The sequence below is a fragment of the Lampris incognitus genome, chromosome 2, assembly GCF_029633865.1.
Source record: "Lampris incognitus isolate fLamInc1 chromosome 2, fLamInc1.hap2, whole genome shotgun sequence".
NCBI classification, from domain to species: domain Eukaryota; kingdom Metazoa; phylum Chordata; class Actinopteri; order Lampriformes; family Lampridae; genus Lampris; species Lampris incognitus.
The window spans coordinates 81,270,601-81,294,003 of NC_079212.1; the positions used below are offsets into that span (position 1 = coordinate 81,270,601).

General features: G+C 42.4%; 1 protein-coding gene across 2 annotated transcripts in view; it reads left to right on the plus strand.

Annotated features, from left to right (window-relative positions):
• stx16 (syntaxin 16) overlaps positions 1–23,403 on the plus strand; it is a 110,771-nt gene that overhangs the window by 32,252 nt on the left and 55,116 nt on the right. For both annotated transcript variants that reach the window (XM_056274317.1, XM_056274318.1), the window contains exons 2-4: positions 13,973–14,080; positions 18,081–18,221; positions 18,533–18,695. In XM_056274317.1, the coding sequence (XP_056130292.1) occupies positions 13,973–14,080; positions 18,081–18,221; positions 18,533–18,695 (412 nt within the window). The remainder of the gene's footprint in view (positions 1–13,972; positions 14,081–18,080; positions 18,222–18,532; positions 18,696–23,403) is intronic.

The following is a 23,403-nucleotide window of genomic DNA, read 5'->3' on the forward strand; positions in this document are numbered from 1 at the left end:
TGGCAACGGCATCCTCCGTAGACCTTTTGGGATGGTAGGAGAACTGTTGTGGGTTAAATGTGGCGGGGATAGTTTTTTTGATGTGAGCCAGAACTAATCTCTCAAAGCACTTCTTGGCAATGGGGGTGAGTGCTATGGGTTGGTAGTCATTCTGCCATGTGGGTGTTGATTTCTTGGGGACAGGAATGATAGAGGTGGTCTTTAAGCATGCCAGGACTATGGATTGGGACAGTGAGATTTTTATATATAGTTGTGAAGACCTCAGCCAGCTGGTTGGAGCATTTCCAAAGGACCCAACCCGGTTTGCTGTCCGGTCCGTCAGCCTTCTGTGTATTCTCTCTGTGCAGTGATTCTCTGACCTCTGTGATCAATAGAGTGAGTACCTGGTTTTCTGGATGGTGGGGATTTTTGTGGCTGGGTCAGTATTGTCCTTGTCGAAGCGGGCATAGAAATGATTTAGCTCATCTGGGAGGGAAGCATCACGGACAGTGAGACCGCTATTGGAGCTTTTGTACTGTGTGATAGACTGAATGCCTTGCCACATTCGCCAGGGATTGGAATTATTGTGAAAGTATTCCTCTATTCGTAGGGAATAGTTGTTTGGCTGCTCTGATACCCTTTTTGAGGTTGGGTCTGGCTGTGCTGTAGGCCTCACAGTTACCTGACTTGAATGCTGCATCCTGGACTTTCAGCAGCTGCCATACCTCACTGGTCATCCAGGGTTTCTGATTTGGAAAGGTGCGGATTGATTTTTTTGTTGTGACACTCTCAGTGTAAAATTTGTCGGCTAGCACGCTGGATATCTGTTCATTAATGTCTATATGGGAGGTACGGGTAGCTGAATGTGCAAAAATACTCCAGTCTGTGTTGTCAAAACAGTCCTGGAGTTCAGAGACTGCTCCTTCTGGCCAGACAGTGATTGTCTTTACTGCTGGCTTGATCCATTTTATGAGGGGTTTATAGGCTAGGAACAGGAACAGGCAGAGGTGGTCAGATTGCCTCAGGTGGGAGCAGGCAGTAGCCTTGTATGAGTCTTTAATGTTAGTATAAAGATCGTCCAGGGTGTTTTGTCTCCTAGTGGGGCAGGAGACATGTTGATAGAATTTGGGTAAAACAGCCCTGAGGTTAGTTTGATTGGAATCACCACCTATTTTGTGTTGATGCAGTTGCCCACTGGGGACCGGGGTTCGTGCCTCGGTTGTCAGATCCGACTATGGCCGGATTTGATGAAGCAGCAATAATTGGCAACACTGTCTTTCGGGAGTGGGCCAGAGTCGGCTTGTGTTCGTCACAGGAATGCATCTCTGTGTGTGTCGGAAAAAGCAGTGGTTTGGCCTGGATTCGCCTTGTCACAGAGGTGGCAAGGCGTCTCCTTCGAGACTGCTGGTCGGAGAAATGCAGTTGGCGAATGCATGCAGTATGAGGGTGGGTGTTTGAACTAGAATAGGGAACAATTGGCTACTAAATTGGGAGAAAAGGGGGGGAAATCAGAAATACATTTAAAATGAAATCACCACCTATGATAAAGGCATTGTCCAGGTGTTTGGTCTGTTGTCTACTGATGGCACATTGTAAGTGCAACCTTAGGATAAGCATGTGGGGGGATGTACACAGCGACGATGGTGATGGCCATTAGCTCCCTAGGCAGGTAAGAAGGCCTTCACTGAATCATAAGGAGCTCAAGATCAGCAGAGCAATGCCTTTCTGTTGTTGCACCGAGAGATATTGACATAAATACTCAAAGCTCCCCTGCGGATCTTGCCAGTGTCTGCTGTCCTGTCGGCATGGAAGGTTGTATGGCCCACTAGCTCGACAGCCAAGTGGGCAATGTTGCTGTTAAGCCAAGTCTCCGTAAACATCAGCAGACAGCAGTTCTCCAGCCTTTTCTGAGAGGATAGCCTGAGTCTTACCTCGTCCATTTGTTAGCGAACGATCGGCCATTAGCCATGATGATGCTGGGTAGGGAAACTGTAAAAGGAGCACTACTTAGCTTAGCATGTAGCCCACCCCGCTTCCCCCCCTCTTCTGTTTACGTTGCCGACGAGGGCAGTGTTTCCACTGCGAGACCGGTGAGCAGATAATATCGATGAGGAAATTGTCTGTGATGGTAGAGGGAAGTGAGTAATCCGTTCTGAGATTTAAAGTTCCCTGGTGGCTGTAGAAGATCACATATCCTACACTTGTAAATAAACTTAAAACTAACATATAAATAACAAAGAAAACAGCACTGAATGGGGAGTCGCAGTTGCTGCTGCATCCAGCGCACCACCATCTTGGATTCCAAAAAAAGAAAAAAGTGACTTCCCCCAGCCTCACATGTAGTTTCCTGTCTGTCAGGAAGCTGGTGATCCACTGACAGGTGGCAGGGGATACAGTGAGCTGAGAGATTCTGGAGGAGAGGATATCTGGAATGATGGTGTTGAATGCTGAGCTGACGTCCGCAAATAGGATCCTTGCAGTCAGGTGTTGCAGGATATAGTGCAGTCACATGTTGAGTGCATCATCCACTGACCTGTTTGCGCGGTAGGCAAACTGCAGGGGGTCCAACAGGTGTCCTCTGACATTCTTCAGGTGGGCCAACACAAGTCATTCAAAAGACTTAATGACCACAGACATCAGAGCAACAGGCCTATAGTCATTCAGTCCTGTGATGATGGGTTTCTTTGGGACTGGGATGATGGTCGTGTGTTTGTAGCAGGAGGAGACGTCACACAGCTCCACGGATCTGTTGAAGATCTGCGTAAAGATTGAAGCCAGTTGGTCAGCACAGGCTTTAAGACATAATGGGGCAACACCGTCTGGACCTGGTGCTTTCCTGGCCTTCTGTCTCTGGAAAAGCCAGGTCATGGGGGCACCTGAGTATCACGGGGGGACAGTAAGGGGGTTGCCAGAGGTGTGATGGGGGCTGTTGTCTTTGAGGCAGGGATGGAAAACATGATCCGAAAGGGCCGGTGTGGGTACAGGTTTTTGTTCCAGCCAAGCGGTTACACAACCGAGTCTACAAATCATGTTCCTCAGCAAAGTCTCTACTAGTTGATTAGTGGGATCAGGTGTGTAACTGCTTGGTTGGAACAAAGACCTGCACCCACACTGGCCCTTTCTGGATCATGTTGCCCATCCTTGGGTTGAGGGGTGTGAATTTGTCTCTCTCAAACCTTTAATAGAAGACATTCAGGTCGTCGGCTGGGTATTTGTTTGCCTCAGGGTGGGGGGATGGTCCACCTTGAGGCAAACAAATACCTGGTTTGTGATAGTTTGTGATTTCTTGCAGGCCCCTCCACACCGACACAGGGTCGTTGACTGAAAACCTGTTTTTCAGCTTGTCAGTGTAGCTTGTTTTAGTCACTCGGATCTGCTTTGTCAGTGAATTTCTGGCCTGCTTGTACAGGGCTCTATCCCCACTGCTGTAGGCATACTGCTTGGCCTGCTGAAGTGGCCTTAGTTTGGCTGTGAACCATGACTTGTTATTGTATATGTAGAAGGTCTTGGTAGGCACACATATGTATTCACAAAAGCTGATGTAAGATGTCACAGTGTCAGTTCATCTTTCATAATTAAGGATTATGAAAAGTGTGTCCATATGTTTTTGATCCAAGCCAGGAATCTGATGCTGGCCTATGCAGGGATGTAAACACCAACCAGCATGAAGGATGAAAACTCCTGTGGTGAATAAAATGGCTTGCAGTGTATAAACAATGAATCCAAATTTGAGCTCAAGTATTTACTTAACATTGTGATATCTGTACACCAACCTTCGTTTATGTAGGAGCAAATTCCTCCGCCCTTCGCTTTTCTTGATAGCGCCGTAACACAGTCTGCTTGGTGTAGGTAGGAATCCTGGTAGATGTAATCTGCTATTGGGGGTGGATTCCGGGGCCAGGTTTCAGTGAAACAAAGGGCAGCAGATAGTGCAAAGTCCTTTTTCATCCCATTGAGGAGAAGCAGCATGTCCATTTTGTTGGACATGAAACAGAGATTTGCCAGGTGAATCACTGGGAGTGCAGATCGAAATCCCCACTGTCACAGCCTCACCAGTACACTGGCCCACTTCCTCCATCTGCATTGCCTCTACGTGTCACAGAGAGCTGCTGTTCCTCCAACTAAGCTCGTCAGAAAGCTTTCGGAGTTTGTAAAAACTAGTGAAAAAAAAACTGTCTGGAGTTAACTGTCTGTTAAGCAGTACTTCTCTGGTGAAAGTAATTGGGTTTGAATAACTGGACACAGAGAATAAACAAAAACAAAAAATTACTAGAAAGCACTGTGTCAAGGCTGCCTTCCTCGGCATCATCTGTGAGTCTTTCCCCAGTCAACCTAGAGCAAGCAGCGGTGATGGGTGAGGCGTGATCCCTGTGATATATGCATATTCATAGATCCTGAGTTTCTAAAAGAGTAGATGTGCTTCCAACCCCTTTCAGAGTTTTTTTTTTTTTGTTGATGTGGGAAAACCGACTTAAACAACATGTATATCTCAGAGTATGTATGTATGTATGTATGTATGTATGTATGTATGTATGTATGTATGTATGTATGTATGTATGTATGTATGTATGTATGTATGTATTTAGTTAGTTAGCTATTTAGTTATTTCCCCCCCATTTTTCTCCCCAATTGTATCTGGCCAATTACCCCACTCTACCAAGCCATCCCGGTCACTGCTTCACCCCATCTGCTGATCCGAGGAGGGCTGCAGACTACCACATGCTTCCTCCGATACATGTGGAGTCGCCAGCTGCTTCTTTTCATCTGACAGTGAGGAGTTTCACCAGGGGGACGTAGCGCGTGGGAGGATTAAGCTATTCCCCCCCAGTTACCCCTCCCCCCTGAACAGGCACCCCGACTGACCAGAGGAGGTGCTCGTGCAGCGAGCAGAACACATACCCACATCTGGCTTCCCACCAGCAGGCATGGCCAATTGTGTCTGTAGGGATGCCCGACCAAGCCGGAGGTAACACAGGGACTCGAACCAGTGATCCCTGTGTTGGTAGGCAACGGAATAGACTGCTACACTACCCAGACACCCCCGTATCTCAAGAGTATTTTTAAACTGTAAAACTTTATTACACTGCAATGATCCAGTCTGTCCTCTGCACATCCATCGCTGTCTGGTTTGGATCGGCCACCGAACAGGGCAGGGACAGACAACAACAGACAGTTAGGTCTGCAGAGAAAATCATTGGTGCCAACCTGCCCTCCATTCAGGACTTATACATCTCCAGACTCAGGAAACGGCCAGGCAACATCACTGCAGACCCATCACACCCTAGTCACAACCTGTTGCAACTACTACCCTCTGGTAGGCGCTACAGAGCACTGTACCCCAAAACAAACAGATATAAAAGCAGTTTCTTTCTGCTGGCTGTCATTCAAATGAACGCTTAACACTAATAAATAACACTAATAAATCCAACCATACTGTACTGCGCAGTGTACGTATACTGGTACACTCTGTCATATACATGTACCTCAGGCATGTATGTAAGTAACCTGCTAACATCTATTTCAGCATCTCTGATATATTCTGCGTACCATTGCCCCTTATCACCTCTTATTTCATCTGTATAAGTCAATCCTTGTGTATATATGTAAAGATTGTTGTGTTGTAGTGTTGTTATTCCATGCAAAATACACTGAAAGAGCCCTGAAACCGGAGTCACATTCCATGTATGTGCAAACCTACATAGCCAATAAACATGGTTCTGATTCTGAAAACATGTCTGGAGGGGATCTGTAAGTGTGACAGATGTGCAAAAATCGGGGAAATTAGGCAAATACGGCACTGTAGGTGTTGTGTCCCAGAGCCCTGAGCTTGGTAACTAGCTTTGAAGGCATAGTGGTATTGAACTCTGAGCTGTAGTCAGTGAACAGTATTCTCACATATACGTGGGAATGGGAAAGTGTGGTGTGCAGCGTGGTGGTAATGGCGGTGGTTCGGTTTTGTCTGTAGGCAGACTGCAGTGGGTCCAGCTAATCAGGTAGTGGTGCAGTGGTGTTTGTCTTGACTAGCTGCTTGAAGGACTTTGTGATGACTGATGTGAGTACTACATGGCAGTAGTCATTGAGGCAGGTTTCCTTGGCTTTCTTTGGAACTTGGGCAAGGGTGGCCTTTTTGAAGCATGTGGGGACTACACACTGGGCCATAGAAATTTTGCGTATGTCCTTGAACATGCTGGTCATCATATTTTGTTTAGTCTGAAAAGAAAAAGTGTTACAGTTTGTTAAGACACCCTGGACAGGCTCCAGCATCCCTGCGACCCTGAGAGCAGGATAAGAGGTTTGGATAATGGATGGATGGATATGCATTTGTGAGTGTAGGAGTGAGTAGTGCTTACCAGCTTTTTTATTTGCTATTTTTTTATTTGCTATACTTAGCCTTCATTAAAGCCTGAACAGCATTTTCAGTATGTACCTATTTATTTTATTCTTTTATCTCTGTGTGGCACTACTAACCTAATTTAGTGTGCTTTTTTGTTTGAATATTTTGGTGCAGACACGGTTAATGTATAGGAGTATAACCAGTTTCTGCTGTGGAAAACTCTTACATGACCATTAATAGGACATTTTTGGTTGTAGTAGCCCTGTAGTTTAGTTGGTAGAACATAGCGCAAATGCCTTCACAGTTAACAGGTTTGATTTCTTTAGAAACTATCCAAGATTGTGGCACTGGTACTGCAAGGGATTTTGAATAACAGCAGTCACCAACTAGCATATGCTATGCCTTGTCTACCCACATGTTGTTTTAGTGTTTGTTACAAAAGACTCAATTGATCAGCATGGTTTTATAAACAAATTAGCAACCAAAACTAGTTGACATGCAATTGGGAAATGCCTGTATTTATTATATTATATTGCGGACATTATATTATAATATATGCTTTTTCATAAGTGAACATATTAAATTTTTGTTTGTTAACATGTGAAGCAAAATACATGCTGTTATTCTGCATAAATAGTAGAAATAATATGATAATAATTAACGTTATTTATATGGTACTTTTCTAAACAAGGTTACACATTGCTTTCCGAAACACTATAAAAACAGTAAAAACTGTAAAATGTAAAAACAGTAGTAGTAAAAATATGCCGAAAAAATACATGATAAACCAGAGACTAAAAACAGGGATAGTAGAGAAGAGAAAAATAAGGAGATAACCACTAAGAAAAGGTCCCAATAAAGAGGTATGTTTTAAGCAGAAATTTTGAAGACAAAACTGAATTTGCTTGACTGAGATCCCCAGGCTCACTCACAATCAGTGACAATCTGATCACTCAGATCAGAGTGCCACAGCTGATCCAGACAGCAAAGGCAGGCCCAAACACCCTTGGTGATGAGACAAATTGTAGGAACAACCACAGGGCGCTGCCAGAAGATCTCAATCAGCACTCAGGCTCATAGGGGACCAACAAATCTGAAATGTAACTAGGAGCCTGATCCAGTAGGGCTTTAATTGTTAGGTGCAAGATCTTAAAATCAGTTTTGAAATTCACGAACAATTGGTGTGAAGAGGCAAGGATGGGTGTAATATGAACTTGCCTGTTAGAATTTGCTAAAAGCCTAGCAGCAGCATTCTACACTAATTGCAAGCAGGAAATCTACTTTTGATTGAGCCCCAGGTATAAAGAGTTACATTAATCTAGTTGACACAAAATGAAGGTATGAATATACACTGCTCAAAAAAATAAAGGGAACACATAAGCAATGCAATGTAGCTCCAAGTCAATCACACTTTTGAGATATCAACCTGTCCAGTTAGGAAGCAACACTGATTTGTGACTCAATTTCACCTGTTGGTAAATTGTCTAATTTCCACCAGGTGGAAATTAGACAATTTGCAAGACAACCCCTATAAAAGGAATGGATTTGCAGGTGGTGGCCACAGACCATTTGCCTGTCCTCATCTTTTCTGACCGATCTTTGGTTAGTTTTTCATTTTGCTAGTGCCCTCACCACTAGAGGTGGCATGAGGCGGTATCTGCAACCTACAGAAGTTGCTCAGGTAGTGCAGCTCATCCAGGATGGCACATCAATGCGTGCTGTGGCAAGAAGATTTGATGTGTCTCCCAGCACAGTGTCCAGAGCATGGAGGAGGTACCAGGAGACAGGCCAGTACACCAGGAGACGTGGAGGGGGCCGCAGAAGGACAACAACCCCGCAGCAGGACCGCTATCTGGTCCTTTGTGCAAGGAGGAACAGGAGGAGCACTGCCGGAGCCCTACAAAACGACCTTCAACAGGCCACTAATGTGCAGGTTTCTGCTCAAACAGTGAGAAACAGAATGCATGAGGATGGTATGAGGGCCCGACGTCCACAATTGGGGCCTGTGCTCACAGCCCAACACCGTGCAGCCCGATTGACCTTTGGCAGAGAACATCTTGGTTGGCAGATTCGCCATTGGCGCCCTGTGCTCTTCACAGATGAGAGCAGGTTCACACTGAACACATGTGACAGACGTGAGAGAGTCTGGAGACGCTGTGGAGAACGTTCTGCTGCCTGCAACATCCTCCAGCATGACCGGTTTGGTGGTGGGTCAGTGATGGTCTGGGGAGGCATATCCTTGGAGGGCCACACAGACCTCTACGTGCTAGCCAGAGGTACCATGACTGCCATTAGGTACCGGGATGAGACCCTCAGACCCATTGTCAGACCATATGCTGGTGCAGTGGGCCCTGGGTTCCTGCTCATGCATGACAATGCTCTTCCTCATGTGGCCAGAGTGTGTCAGCAGTTCCTGTATGTCGAGGGCATTGATGCTATGGACTGGCCTGCACGTTCCCCAGACCTGAATCCAATCGAGCACCTCTGGGACATCATGTCTCGTACCATCCGCCAACACGATGTCGCACCACAGACTGTCCAGGAGTTGACCGATGCCCTGATCCAGGTCTGGGAGGAGATCCCTCAGGAGACCATCCGTCGTCTCATCAGGAGCATGCCCAGACGTTGTAGGGAGTGCATACAGGCACGTGGAGGCCACACACACTACTGAGCCTCATTTTGAATCGTCTTGAAGAATTTCCACAGAAGTTGGATCAGCCTATGTTCTCTTTTTCCACTTTGATTTTGAGTATGATTCTGAATCCAGACCTTAATGGGCTAATGATTTTGATTTCCATTGATCATTCTTAGGTTATTTTGCTCTAAACACATTCCTCTGTCTAATAAATAAAGATTTTCAGCTGAAATATTTCATTCATCGAGGTCTATATTGTGTTTTTAGGTCTTCCCTTTATTTTTTTGAGCAGTATATTTTCCGGGGTCTGCAAAAGATAAAAAGGACTTAATCTTAGCAATAATCATGAGCTGGAGAAAACATGATTGCACAACCTTAGGGACTTTACCATTAAAAGAGAGGTCAGACTCAAAATACACACCCAAACTTTTGGCAACAAATTTAACATTGCTGGATAGGTAACCTAGATCTGTCTGGAAAGAGCTGATTGCAGTCAGGGACCAAATAGAAGGATCAGATATTTATCCTCATTAAGCTGGAGGAAGTTTTGTGACATCCAGCGTTTTATGTCCGAGAGACAACAATATGTGTCAGATTGCCCGTTTTACTAGGTTTAATGGGGACATAGAGCTGAGTATCAACAGCATAGCAATGGAAATAATTTTGTGATCATGAATAATATGTCCCAAAGGAAGCATATGAACTGAGAACAGTAAGGGATCTAAGATTGACCCCAGGGGAACACCACATTAGAGGAGGAAAATAGAGGAGGAGGCCTCCACAATTATGACAGAGGGGCGCCTATCACTACGATTACATTGAGCCTAATGTTCCAATTATAATCAGTTTAAGAGCCCAAACAGAATGAAAATGCTCCATATAAACACCTCAATTAGAATAAACAGGCTCAAACCGGTTGAAAGTTAGTCTGCTGTGCTGTGGGCCCAGGGACCACAGCCTTGCCTGGAGCTGCACCCGAGGAGGTAACACTGAGGGTGGTCTGACAGGACACAGAGGCGGGGCGAGCTAAGCTAACTGCTAGCCCATGTAAACCGGCAGTTCCAATAATACTGAGGGTTGTCTGGCGGCGGCCTCACTTGGCATTGACTGTCGTGTTTTTGATGTCGTCTTGTGGAGTGCGGGGAGGTGTGTCACGGGTGTCTGACTGGGAGAGCTGGCGCTGGATCAGCTGGGAGGGCTTGGTCTGCTTCGTCCGGTTGCCACAGGGGCAACAGCCCCTACCTGGAGCTGCGCCCGAGGAGGAAACACGGAGGGTGGTCTGACAGGACACGTAATCGGGGCAGGCTAGTCTTAACTGCTAGCCCATGCAGACCAGCGGTTCCAACAGTCATCCTGGCTGGCATTTGTTCCCTTGGACAGTGATTTTTTTTTTAAATTCTGGCTATATGTGTTAGTTTGAATAGGTGTGTTCTTGTAGTTCTTGAATGTGTTTTTAAAGTTGCACTGATGTGGGCTTGGGGAAACGGCATTTTGTTTCATTTTGTGTGCACAAGTACATGAGGTGAAATGTCAACGTGTTCCGGATTCCTGATCTAATTGTGTTTATTTCAAGTTAGTGGTTATAAATATGGGAAAGACTTTCAAGAAGTATTAAAAAGGCCTTGAATTGTCGCCCTGGGGAATATAATCACTTTTACAATTGAGTTTCCCAGACCTTTAATCAAAAACATGTTGATATTCAGCATTGGAGCTGTAACAATGACATCCATTTCAAAGAGGTGAGATACAAATAACTCAAGAGTAGAGAGTGTAATGGGCCAAATGTTTAGGGGCTTTATTGTAACAATTCTGCTAAAATGTCATTTTCCTCTTAATGTTAAAAATTTAAATCAAGAATTTATTAAACATGCATTTCTTCTTTGACAGACAGGCGTGCAATTTTGCTAGTTTGATTTAATAATTCATTAACAAAATAACCATAAACCATACCAGGACCAAAGTGATTTTACTTTTTTGAAATGATGCAAAAGGTGGAAAAGATGAATTTCTTTTAACTGAAGACCAAGAGGTTTTTTTTTTTCATTGTCAGGCAAAATAGTTGCATGTTTGAATGAATCAGCACTAGACTGAGATAAGAAGGATATGGCACCTTTATCAAACAAGATGATAAAAGTTACCGGGCATGTAACAATAGAGATGTCATTAGTTCCACTGTCATAGTTGTCTCAGTCCCTTTTTTAAAGTAACAACTGTCTGTTTCGTCAACTAACCTCAAGCTGTTGTATGCTGGACAATTTCTATATTGTATGTTTTTTTTTCTCTTTATATTTGTCTTCTCTTTGTAATTGCACTTATCTTACAAAAACTTGTTCCATTTAAATGAATTATTAGATTTTTTTTGAGCCCATGTGCTTGCATGGATCAATTTTAAGGGATATTTTTAGTTGTATATGGGGTAATCCAAAGGAATTGAATCGAGTGCATCTGGACTTTGTATATATCTTTGAAGACGTTTCGCCTCTCATTCAAGAGGCTTCCTCAGTTCGTACCTTTCTGACTAGACCAAGCTTGGTCTAGAAACTAGCTTGGTCTAGTCAGAAAGGCACAAACTGAGGAAGCCTCTTGGATGAGAGGCAAAACGTCTTCACGGATATATACCAGTTGCACTCGATTCAATTCCTTTGGATAACCATGACCTGGATGAATGAGAACATTCACAGATATGTGGGGTAACCAAGAGCTCATTTTGAGGTTAATCCCTCAAGAGTTGAGGTAGTCCCACATAAAGCTGGGCTAAACCATCACAGTTGGGGCTTCATTATTTTATTTACTCTTGTAAACAGTGTTTTGAATAGTGTTTGTGTCACGTAATGGAATCAAGCAACACAATAAATATAAATGCATGTACATATATATATATATATACACACACACACACACACACACACACACACACACACACACACACACACACACACATGATGTATATGTAAAGAAGTGTAGAGCCAGGAGCAGAAGTTGAATGAGTAGTCAAATGATAATTCGAACGATTGGAAGATGAGGCGTGATGATTACAGAAACCACAGATAAATCCCCGTTAAAAAATTTTCAAAAACAGCACAAATCACAAAGTTGATTTCAGTACAAGTCTACCTTAACATGATTCTATATGTTTTGTAGGCAAAGTGGCATATTTTATTAAGAACAGTTCCATAATTTTGATGGTAAATGTATCTAGTTTCTCATCTGAGGATTGGCAGAATTTATTCCACAAGTTCACTATTTGTTTATTTAGCTGGCAATTAATACAGTTAAAACTTAGAATGAAAACCAGGAACTTGAAATGACACTTCGATCGATGATAATCGGTCAAAAACTTATCGGCAAACATGTAGGAGCTACTGTTTATTTTATTTTTTTTATTTTACTGTTTTATTTTTTCTATCTTTCATGATCCGCTGTGGCGACCCCTAACGGGAGCAGCCGAAAGTAGTAGTAGTAGATTTTTTTCTATCTTTCAAATGAAAAGATAATACATTTTGGTTTTGAACAACTCGTAGATCTGATGCTGAGTGTAATTTTGCAAAACTAGGACCAAAAGACTATAAGCTAGGGCCTAAAGTGTGCTCGGTTGCACCATGAAAATTTCAGTCATCAAAGATGACCCGACGACTGTTACAGTAGAGCCCTGGCTTACACCACTCCTGTGCTAAAGGTTTATATTCAGTAATCTTTGAAGGCCAGACAATAGCAAAATTGATGGAATTGGAAAGTACACTGTTTACACTGTGGCTTTGACTCAGTTATATATTTTAACTATTATTGTTAGAAATAGGCTAAACTATTTGTAGGGCTTGCAGTCACTAGGGGTGTAACAGTACACGTATTCATACCGAAATGTTCGGTATGGGTCTTTCAATTCAGTACACATGTACCGAACAAATGGAGCCATTTTTCATGTGGAACTTTTGTGTGCGCGGAATTTAATTTAAAACTCCAAGTTTCTTCCTAGTAACTTTCACAAAGGGCTGGATATTGTACGTTCAGCCACCTTACTCAGCATGCGCGCACACATGCCACAGAGCTTGCCGGTAATTTAGCGTAGCACAGCTATGTAGTTATGGCAAACAGATAAACCAGAGCTTGAAGATCCAGTACAGTTCATTTTTAAATGCTGCAACCTAATGGATATTTATTTTATTATATTTTTCCCACGGTGTCGCACAACTGCCGGCGTGGGCTGTGCGTTACAAATCGTGGTCACTCGTTCACTCATGGACGTCCTGAGAGAGACGTTGAGTAGAGATGTCACTAGGATGTGCTTGCAACTTGCATCATGCGTGTCGTGGGTCTGGACGGTTTCGTGCTTTATTTAATTGAGAGAATATGTTGCACAGTGCTAATGTGAAGCTGAAAACTGTTGATGTGAATACAAATAAAGTACAGTTCAAGTATAGTTAATTTTCTAAATGCTGCACCTTAATCGATGTTTTATATTTTTTTATTTGAGAGGATATTTATTTTGATTCACTTTCAAGTGAATTTTACTTTTTTATTAGTAAGTTGCAGGCGGTTGCAGCAGTAATGACAGACTTTTTATTTAAGGAGACAGCCATATCCTTGTTTGCTCAGTAAACCAATATTTAATTAAAAAAAAGAAGAAAAAAAAAGAAGCCATGTTTTGTTTCTTTTCTCCTCGCTGTACCAAAAACATACTGAACCGTGACTTCAAAACGGAGGTACGTACTAAACCGTGATTTTTGTTTACCGTTACACCCCTAGCAAACACCTAAAACCCTGCTCATTTTCTATGGCTTACTTTCTGTTTCTGTCCATATTTTCTTCTTCCTTGTTCCTATTGGATGGGTCCACACTGGCATCTGCCAAATATCATTAGGAACTCGATGAGGTACTATTTTTTTTCCACTTGTAGTGAATATGCTGTAGAATTTTTTCAGTGAACTTTTCAAGACATCACAAAATGACAAATCTTTGCAATGACTCACCGAGCATTAGATGATAGAAATTGTTTTTAAAGCTGTGTTTTTGTTTGTTATTGTAAGTTGGCTGATGACCGTATGGCCCTGGTGTCTGGAATCAGTCTGGATCCTGAAGCTGCCATCGGTGTCACCAAAAAACTGCCTCCCAAGTGGGTGGATGGAGTAGATGAGGTAAGTTCTTCTTGGACTGTGACATCAACTGAAATGGTGGTATTTGGTCATTACAACTTATGTGCAACTTTAAAAACATTTTGGTGAATACTAACTAATGTAATAAAAAATGAACATTTAGCTCATAGAATTCTTCCTCACTGCATGTTTAGTTCATTTCCACCAGACATCAGGACATGAGGACATGAGGGTGTAATTAAACAAATGAACGACCAACTGTCATAAGCCCTAACATTTTCCATCTTTAGTTTGGAAAATAGCTATGCAACATGAATGAAAACCTACACTCACTGAGCTCCTTATTAGGAACACCTGTACACCAACTTATTTAATGCAATTAACTATTATCGATCAATCAGTCAATCAAGTTGCATTTAATATAGCGCTTTTCTAGTTGCAACAGCCACTCAAAGAACTTTACATTTCTGGTCAAATCTCAATTTCAGACACCTGTTATAATAGAACACAAGCTGTTTTCTGTGAAATCACTACCTATTTCTTATGCGTAAGGCCACCGAAATGTGATTTACCCCTGTTAACTTATTCACATGTGCATCAACATGCATCCAAACAGCATCTGTAGCTGTGAGCAGCTTTTATAGCCTCCAGGGATGTGCAGCATGATCCAGAAAGGGTCAGTGCGGGTGCAGGTCTTCGCTCCAACCAAGCAGTTACACACCCAAGTCTATAAATCAAGGTCCTTAGCAAAGACTATTGGTTGATTAATAGAATCAGTTGTGTAACTTCTTGGTTGGAACAAGACTATTGTTTGACTAATAGAATCAGGTGTGTGGTGTGTAACTGCTTGGTTGGAACAAAGACCCACACCGGCCCCCTCTGGATCATGTTACCCACCTCTAATCTAACCTGACTAAGCATGCCCAGGTATGCCTAAAACAACATTTGCATGCCCAGGTATGCTTGGACTGACCAAAACAGCTTGTTTTGTGGACAATATACTAGTAGACTTAAAATATGATGGGAAATTGCAAAAATAGGTTATATCTACAAAATTGTATGTGATGGGAACATATTAAGGTGATTTTCATGATCAGCAGCCCGGAATACATAGAATGTACCCAAGTATTCAGGATGCAGAATCTTTGTTTTCCAGTTACTATAGTTATTGACCTCCAGGCCCCTCCAGGACAAGATGTCACGACAACATCATTGAGCAAGTCAAGAGCGTTTCAATTTCACTATGACTGGCAATCAGAGAATACCTATTGTCAAAAATGTGATTGGTTGCTGATGTGACTCAGCAAAAGCTAAGCGTTAACAGATGGCATTAGCTGAATCATTTACAATTTATCAAACAATTTATCAGAAGTTAATTAGCTGGTATGATTAAATCTCTTATCAAGAAGGATGTGACAAACTTATTTTCTAATTGCCAATCATGTGGCAGCAGTGCAATGCATAAAATCATGGGGAAAAATGTGATCTTAGTGATTTTGACCATGGCATGATTGTTGGTTTCAGACAGGCTGGTTTGAGTATTTCTTTAACTGCTGATCTCCTGGGATCTTCTTGAACAAAAGGCTCTAGAGTTTACTCAGAATGATGTGGGGAAAAAAATCCAGTGAGAGGCAGTTCTGTGGGCAGAAACACCTTGTTGATGTGAGAGGTCAAGGGAGAATGGCCAGACTGGTTCAAGCTGACAGAAAAGCTAGGGTAACTCAGATAACCACTCTGAACATGCAAGCAGAAAGGCATCTCAGAATATGCAACATGTCAAACTTTGAGGTGGATGGGCTACAACATTAGAAAACCATGTCGGGTTCCCCTTCTCTCAGCCAAGAACAGAAAGCTGCGCCTGCCGTTGGCACAGGCTCACCAAAACTGAATAGCTGAAGACTGGAAAACATAGCCTGGGTCTACCCTGGGGTCTCCTCCTGATTAGCCGTGCCCGGTAAACCTCCAAAGGAAGGCGCCCACGAGGCATCCTAATCAGATACCCGAACCATCTCAACTGGCTCCTTTCAATGCAAAGGAGCAGCAGTTCTACTCCAAGCTTCCTCTGGATGTCTGAGCTCCTCACCCTATCTCTAAGGCTGAGCCCAGACACCCTACGGAGGAAACTCATTTCAGCCGCTTGTATCCGCGATCTCACCCTTTTGATCACTACCCAAAGCTCATGACCATAGGTGAGGGTTGGAACGAAGATTGACTGGTAAATTGAGAGCTTTGCCTTCTGGCTCAGCTCCTCCTTCACCACAACGGTCTGGTTCAGCGTCCGCATTACTGCTGATGCTGCACCAATCCACCTGTCAATTTCCCGCTCCAGCCTACCCTCACTTGTGAACAAGACCCCGAGATACTTGAAGTCCTTCACTTGAGGCAACAACTCATCCCCAACCCAGAGGGAGCAATCCACCATTTTCTGGTAGAGAACCATGGCCTCAGACTTGGAGGTACTGACTCTCATCTCAGCCATTTCACACTCAACTGCAAACCGCCCCAGTGTGCGCTGGAGGTCACGTTCTGATGTGAAGCCAACAAACCACATCATCTGTAAAGAGTAGAGATGCAATTCTGAGGTTCCCGAAATGGACACACTCCTCACCTTGGCTGCACCTTGAGATCCTGTCCATGAATATCACAAACAGAATCGGAGACAAGGGACAACCTTGGCGGAGTCCGACACCCACCACCACTTTGTGCCAAGAATGCGGACACAGCTCTCACTTTGGTTATACAAGGACCGGATGGTTTGTAGCAACTGCCCTGGTACCCCATACTCTCACAGTACCCCCCACAGAGTGCCCCGGGGTACACGGTCGTAAGCCTTCTCCAAGTCCACAAAACACATGTAGACTGGCTGGTCAAACTCCCATGCCCCCATCAGCACTTCCGCAAGCGTAAAGAGTTGGTCTTTTGTTCCACGGCCAGGATGGAATCTGCATTGTTCCTCCTGGATCCGAGGTTCGACAATTGCTCGGAGCCTCCTTTCGAGCACCCTAGAGTAGACTTTCCCAGGGAGAACTGATGGAATAGTCAGTGTTGCTGAGCAATTGCTCATTGTTCAGCAACATTGATTATTCCATCAATTCTAGTTATTTATAAAATATTAAACACCAGAAGTAATGGTTAATAATTTTCTGAGACTGATTTTGTGATACACCTTCTCATCGCTGAGGCAGGCTGAAAGTTTCATCTGCAGTTGCCCTTTCAGTGTCTGTGATGTTGTTGTAACGATAGCTGATTCCATTGAACTGATCACCAGTTCAACTAGTGGGATTTGCCTCGGCGTGACAGCAAAATTCAGCTAAAATTCAATGATGTTTTTTTCCACATGGGTGAGATTTCTGCACCTGAGCTGGCTGTGGTTTCCGTAGTCTGCCATCTTGTGTGCCATTTGCTCATACTCATGTACCAGTTTAAGGCAATCCTCACCAAAATGAGTCAAAATGTCTTGATGCATGCTCAATAATTCAGGTAACCAAATCCCAGAAAGACAGATCTGTTGCCATCTTACAATGCTGTAGTTGCAACTATGCCCCAATCCTCTGTGAATAGTACACATGAACGTTGTAACTCTAGTTAATGGTCAGGCCATTTGGTGATACCTGGAGTCTGCTAAGACTGACGAAGTCACTTAGATGAGTGATGAAATGTTTCTCCCAATAAACGTTGTGTCCAGATGAACTGATTCAACTTTCTGGGATTTCCTTACCTGGATTATTGAGCATGCATCAAGACATTTTTGTCTTTACATATATCAGCGTTACTTTCTTATTGTATTGTATTATAGTCAGGGCTTTTTTGTTTGTTTGTTTTCACTCTAATATCACTATGCTTATATCCACAATTTTACATAGACTAGACATTGTCCAATATATCATGGTTAGCAATGTGATTTTAGTAGCTTGAACCCATGTTCTGGAAAGGCAAGTCTCTGCTCCTGTGTCAGATCTGATCCAAGTTGCCAGATGGCTCCTATTTATTTAACATTCATACCATCAACGACAATGACCAACCCAAATAAACTGCCTTTCAGATTCAATATGAAATCACACGGGTGCGTCAGAAGATTAAAGAACTGGCATCACTTCATGACAAGCACATGAATCGTCCCACACTGGATGACAGCAGTGAGGAGGAACATGCTATAGAAATAACAACGCAAGAGATTACTCAGGTATGAGACTTAAAACACTTTGACTGAACAGTTACTCTTACTGTCAAAAATTACAAGCATCTAGATTTGTTGTAGAAACGGAAACACGTCTTGTTGACCACCATGTCAGTGAATATGTCAGCTACATCATGATTTCCAGAGTTATATTCAGCTTCTATTTTCTCAAAAAGAAACATCTTAAAAGGAAGGCAACTCAATACATTTTACCATTGTACTTTTGAGAACAGTTTAAAATGAAGTGGTAAAACACTTTGTGGTGGATTTATTTTTTGTTCCCTTTTTTTGGGGGGGGGTGTTTCTTTCCAATGTAGATGTTCCACCGATGTCAACGGGCTGTGACAGGTTTACATTCTCGTTGTGGCCATTGCACTGAGCAGGAAGAGAGACTGTTGAGAAACGTGGTCTCCTCTTTGGCACAGAGCCTACAGGAGCTGTCTGCCAATTTTAGGCATACACAGTCCAGCTACCTAAAACGTAAGAATTTCAATCTGCATTTATTTGTGTTCAATTGATATATTTAGTTTTTTTTTCCCCCTTCGAAATTACCAAGATTATAGTCGCTGCTCACTTCATAATCTCTTCTTACTGCTCAAATATTTGCACCACAATTATATTTGGTAAAATATTCCTCAAATCATTATTCTGTAACATTTTATATTACGGGTCCACAATTTCAAGTCAAGTTAGGTGAAAACAAGGTAGTAATTCCTCCGTAGTTTCATGGTAAGGAGGTGAGAAATAGGCAGTCATTTCACCACAATTTTATGGTAAATCGATGAAAACTAAGCAGCAATTTCTCATAAATTTTCCATAAACAACTCTGATCTGTCTTTAGAAATGCCCAGACATTTCATGAAAAGTATTCAAATTTAATATCTCACTTTTCCAATAGAAAATTGATAATTAGCTTTGGATTTTTCAAGAATTTATAAAGTTGGCTGTTTATTATCTTGTTATTGTTATTTTTATTTTATTCTTATTATAAATTCTTATATTTATTATACATAATTCATATTTATCATTGTAAATAAATTATTATAATATTTATTATATTTATTATTGGTTGTTTTATAGATATTATACACACACACACACACACACACACACACACACACACACACACACACACACACACACACACAGGTGCATCTCAAAAAATTAGAATATCATGGAAAAGTTCAATATTTCTGTGAAAACTGTATATATTCTAGGCTCACACAGACCTGAGAAGAGCTCTAATCAGCCAATTAACTCAAAACACCTGCAAAGGTTTCCTGAGCCTTAAATCTCTCAGTTTGGTTCAGTTCACACAACCACAATCATGAGGAAGACTGCTGACTTGACAGTTGTCCAGAAGACAGTCATTGACACCCTCCACAAGGAGGGTAAGCCACAGAAGGTCATTGCTTAAAGGGCTGGCTGTTCACAGAGTGCTGTATCAAAGCGTATCCATAGAAAGTTGACTGGAAGGGAAAAGTGTGGTAGGAAAAGGTGCACAAGCAGCAGGGATAACCACAGCCTTGAGATGATTGTCAAGCAAGGCCGATTCAAGAACTTGGGGGAGCTTCACAAGGAGTGGACTGAAGCTGTAGTCAGTGCATCAAGAGCCACCACGCACAGACGTGCCCAGGAACTCGGCTACAAGTGTCACATTCCTAGTGTCAAGCCACTCCTGAACCAGAACGTCAGAGTGGGCTGAAGCTGTAGTCAGTGCATCAAGAGCCACCACGCACAGATGTGCCCAGGAACTGGGCTACAAGTGTCACATTCCTAGTGTCAAGCCACTCCTCAACCAGAATGTCAGAAGTGTCTTACCTGGGCTAAGGAGAAAAAGAACTGGACTGTTGGTCAGTGGTCCAAAGTCCTCTTTTCAGATGAAAGAAATGTTGCATTTCATTTGGAAATCAAGATCCCAGAGTCTGGAGGAAGAGTGGAGAGGCACAGAATCCAAATTGCTTGAAGTCCAGTGTGAGGTTTCCAACGGTCAGTGATGATTTGGGGTGCCATGTCATCTGCTGGTGTTCGTCCACTGTGTTTCATCAAGTCCAGAGTCAACACAGCCGTCTACTAGGAGATTTTGATTTTAGAGCACTTCATGCTTCCATCTGCTGACAAGCTTTATGGAGATGCTGATTTTATTTTCGAGCCGGACTTGGAAACTGCCCACAGTGCCAAAACTACTAGTAACTCGTTTAATTATATATATTAATTATATATATTATAATTATAATTATATATATATATTACTGTGCTTGATTGGCCAGCCAACTCACCTGACCTGAACCCATAGAGAGTCTATGGGGTATTGTCAAGAGGAAGATGAGAGACACCAGACCCAACAATGCAGATGAGCTATCAAAGCAACCTGAGCTTCCATAATACCTCAGCAGTACCAAAGGCTGATTGTCTCCATGCCACACCACACTGATGCAGTAGTTCATGCAAAAGGAGCCCCAACCAACTATTGAGTGCATAAATGAACATACTTTTCAGAAGGTCGACATTTCTGTACAAAAAAAAATATGTATATATATTACGTAAGACCAATCAAAATAAAAAATCCTTTTTTTTATTAGTCTTACATAATATTCTACTATTTTGAGAGACTGGATTTTTGATTTTCATGAGCTGTAAGCTGTAATCATCAAGATTAAGACAAAAAAGGCTTGACATATTTCACTTTATGTGTAATGAATCTAGAATATATGAAAGTTTCACTTTTTGAATTAAATTATGGAAAATAATTAACTTTTCCACAATATTCTAATTTTTTGAGATGCACCTGTATATATAACTTTGTTAAAAGAAACACTCAATGGTAGGGAAAGTGCTCAACAAATAAGGAGCAAAATAATCCAGCGAGTCAAGTAAATTCTTTATGACACAGTACAAGCCGGATTCATGCCGTAAGCAATTATCAGCTTTTTTTTTTCAAAAACATCAGTGTTTTTGAATTTTTGAATGTAGGCACCTCTCCCTTCCCCATAGGACGTTGAGCACGTGGTGTGCATGACAAGGCAGTTAATGATGTGTACTTTCCCAAGGAGCTTTATTGACAGTTGATGATTGCTTACGGCATGAAACAGGCTTGTACAGTCTCATAAAGAATTTACTTGACTCACTGGATTATACCGTGCATCCGGAAAGTATTCACACCCCTTCACTTTCCCCACATTTTGTTATGTTACAGCCTTATTCCAAAATGGATTAAATTCCTTTTTTTTCTCATTAATTTACACACAATACCCCATAATGACAAAGTGAAAAAGGTCTTGTAGAAATGTTTGCCAATTTATTAAAAATAAAAAACGGAAATATTGCATGTATTCACACCCTTTGCTATGACACGCAAAATTGAGCTCAGGTTCATCCTGTTTCCACCGATCATCCTTGAGATGTTTCTACATCTTGATTGGAGTCCACCTGTAGTAAATTCAATTGATTGGACATGATTTGGAAAGGCACACACCTGTCTATATAAGGTCCCACTGTTGACAGTGCATGTCAGAGCAGAAACCAAGCCATAAAGTCAAAGGAATTGTCTGTGGACCTCCGAGACAATTTTGCATCAAGGCACAGATCTGGGGAAGGGTGCAGAAAATGTGCACAGCTTTGAAGGTCCCGAAGAGCACAGTGGTCTCCCATCATTCATAAATGGAAGAAGTTTGGATCCACCAGGACTCTTCCTAGAGCTGGCCGCCCAGCCAAACTGAGCAATCGGGGGAGAAGGGCCTTGGTCAGGGAGGTGACCAAGAACCCGATGGTCACTCTGACAGAGCTCCAGCGTTCTTCTGTGGAGATGGGAGAACATTCCAGAAGGAAAACCATCTCTGCAGCAAGCCACCAATCAGCCTTTATTGTAGAGTGGCCAGACGGAAGCCTCTGCTCAGTAAAAGGCACATGACAGCCCGTTTGGAGTTTGCCAGAGAGCACCTAAAGGACTCCTAGACCATGAGAAACAAGATTCTCCAGTCTGATGAAACCAAGATTGAACTCTTTGGCCTGAATGCCAAACGTCACGTCTGGAGGAAACCAGGCACTTCTCATCACTTTTTTAATACCATCCCTACAGTGAAGCATGTTGGTGGCAGCATCATGCTGTGGGGATGTTTTTCAGTGGCAAGAACTGGGAGACTAGTCAGGATCAAGGGAAAGATGAATGGAGCAAAGTACAGAGAGATCCTTGATGAAAACCTGCTCCAGAGCGCTCAGGACCTCAGACTGGGGCGAAGGTTTACCTTTCAACACGACAACGACCCTAAGCACACAGCCAAGACAATGAAGGAGTGGCTTCGGGACAAGTCTGTGAATGTCCTTGAGTGGCCGAGCCAGAGCCCAGACTTGAACCCCATTGAACACCTCTGGAAAGACCTGGAAACAGCTGTGCAGCGACACTCCCCATCTAACCTTACAGAGCTCGAGAGGATCTGCAGAGAAGAATGGGAGAAATACCCCAAATATAGGTGTGCCAAGCTTGTAGCTTCATACCCAAGAAGACTTGAGGCTGTAATCGCTGCCAAAGGTGCCTCAACCAAGTACTTGAGTAAAGGGTGTGAATACTTATGTACATGCAATATTTCAGTTTTTTATTTTTAATACATTTGCAAAAATTTCTACAAAACCTTTTTCACTTTGTCATTATGGGGTATTGTATGTAGATTGATGAGAAAAAAAAAGGAATTTAATCCATTTTGGAATAAGGCTGTAACATAACAAAATGTGGGGAAAGTGAAGGGGTGTGAATACTTTCCGGATGCACTGTATATATATATATACACACATACACACACACACACACACACACACACACATATATATATACACACACATATACACACATATATATATATGTATATACACATATACATACACACACACACACACACATATATATATATATATATATAGATAGATAGCTGATGATTGCTTATAGCATGAAACATGATTGTACTGTCTCAGAAAATTTACTTGACTAACTGGATTTATATATACATTTTTTTTAATATGTATATTAAATAGTGTTTGTTTTTCCAGAAACCGCCAATGGTGTTGATAAAAGTGCTCAACAAATGAGAAGCGGAATATTAAGATAGATGTAGCGGAAAAAAACTGTGTTTTAATCACAATGGCAGCTGATGAGTGCGTGACACATGAAACAAGCTTGTACTGAAATGTGTTAAAA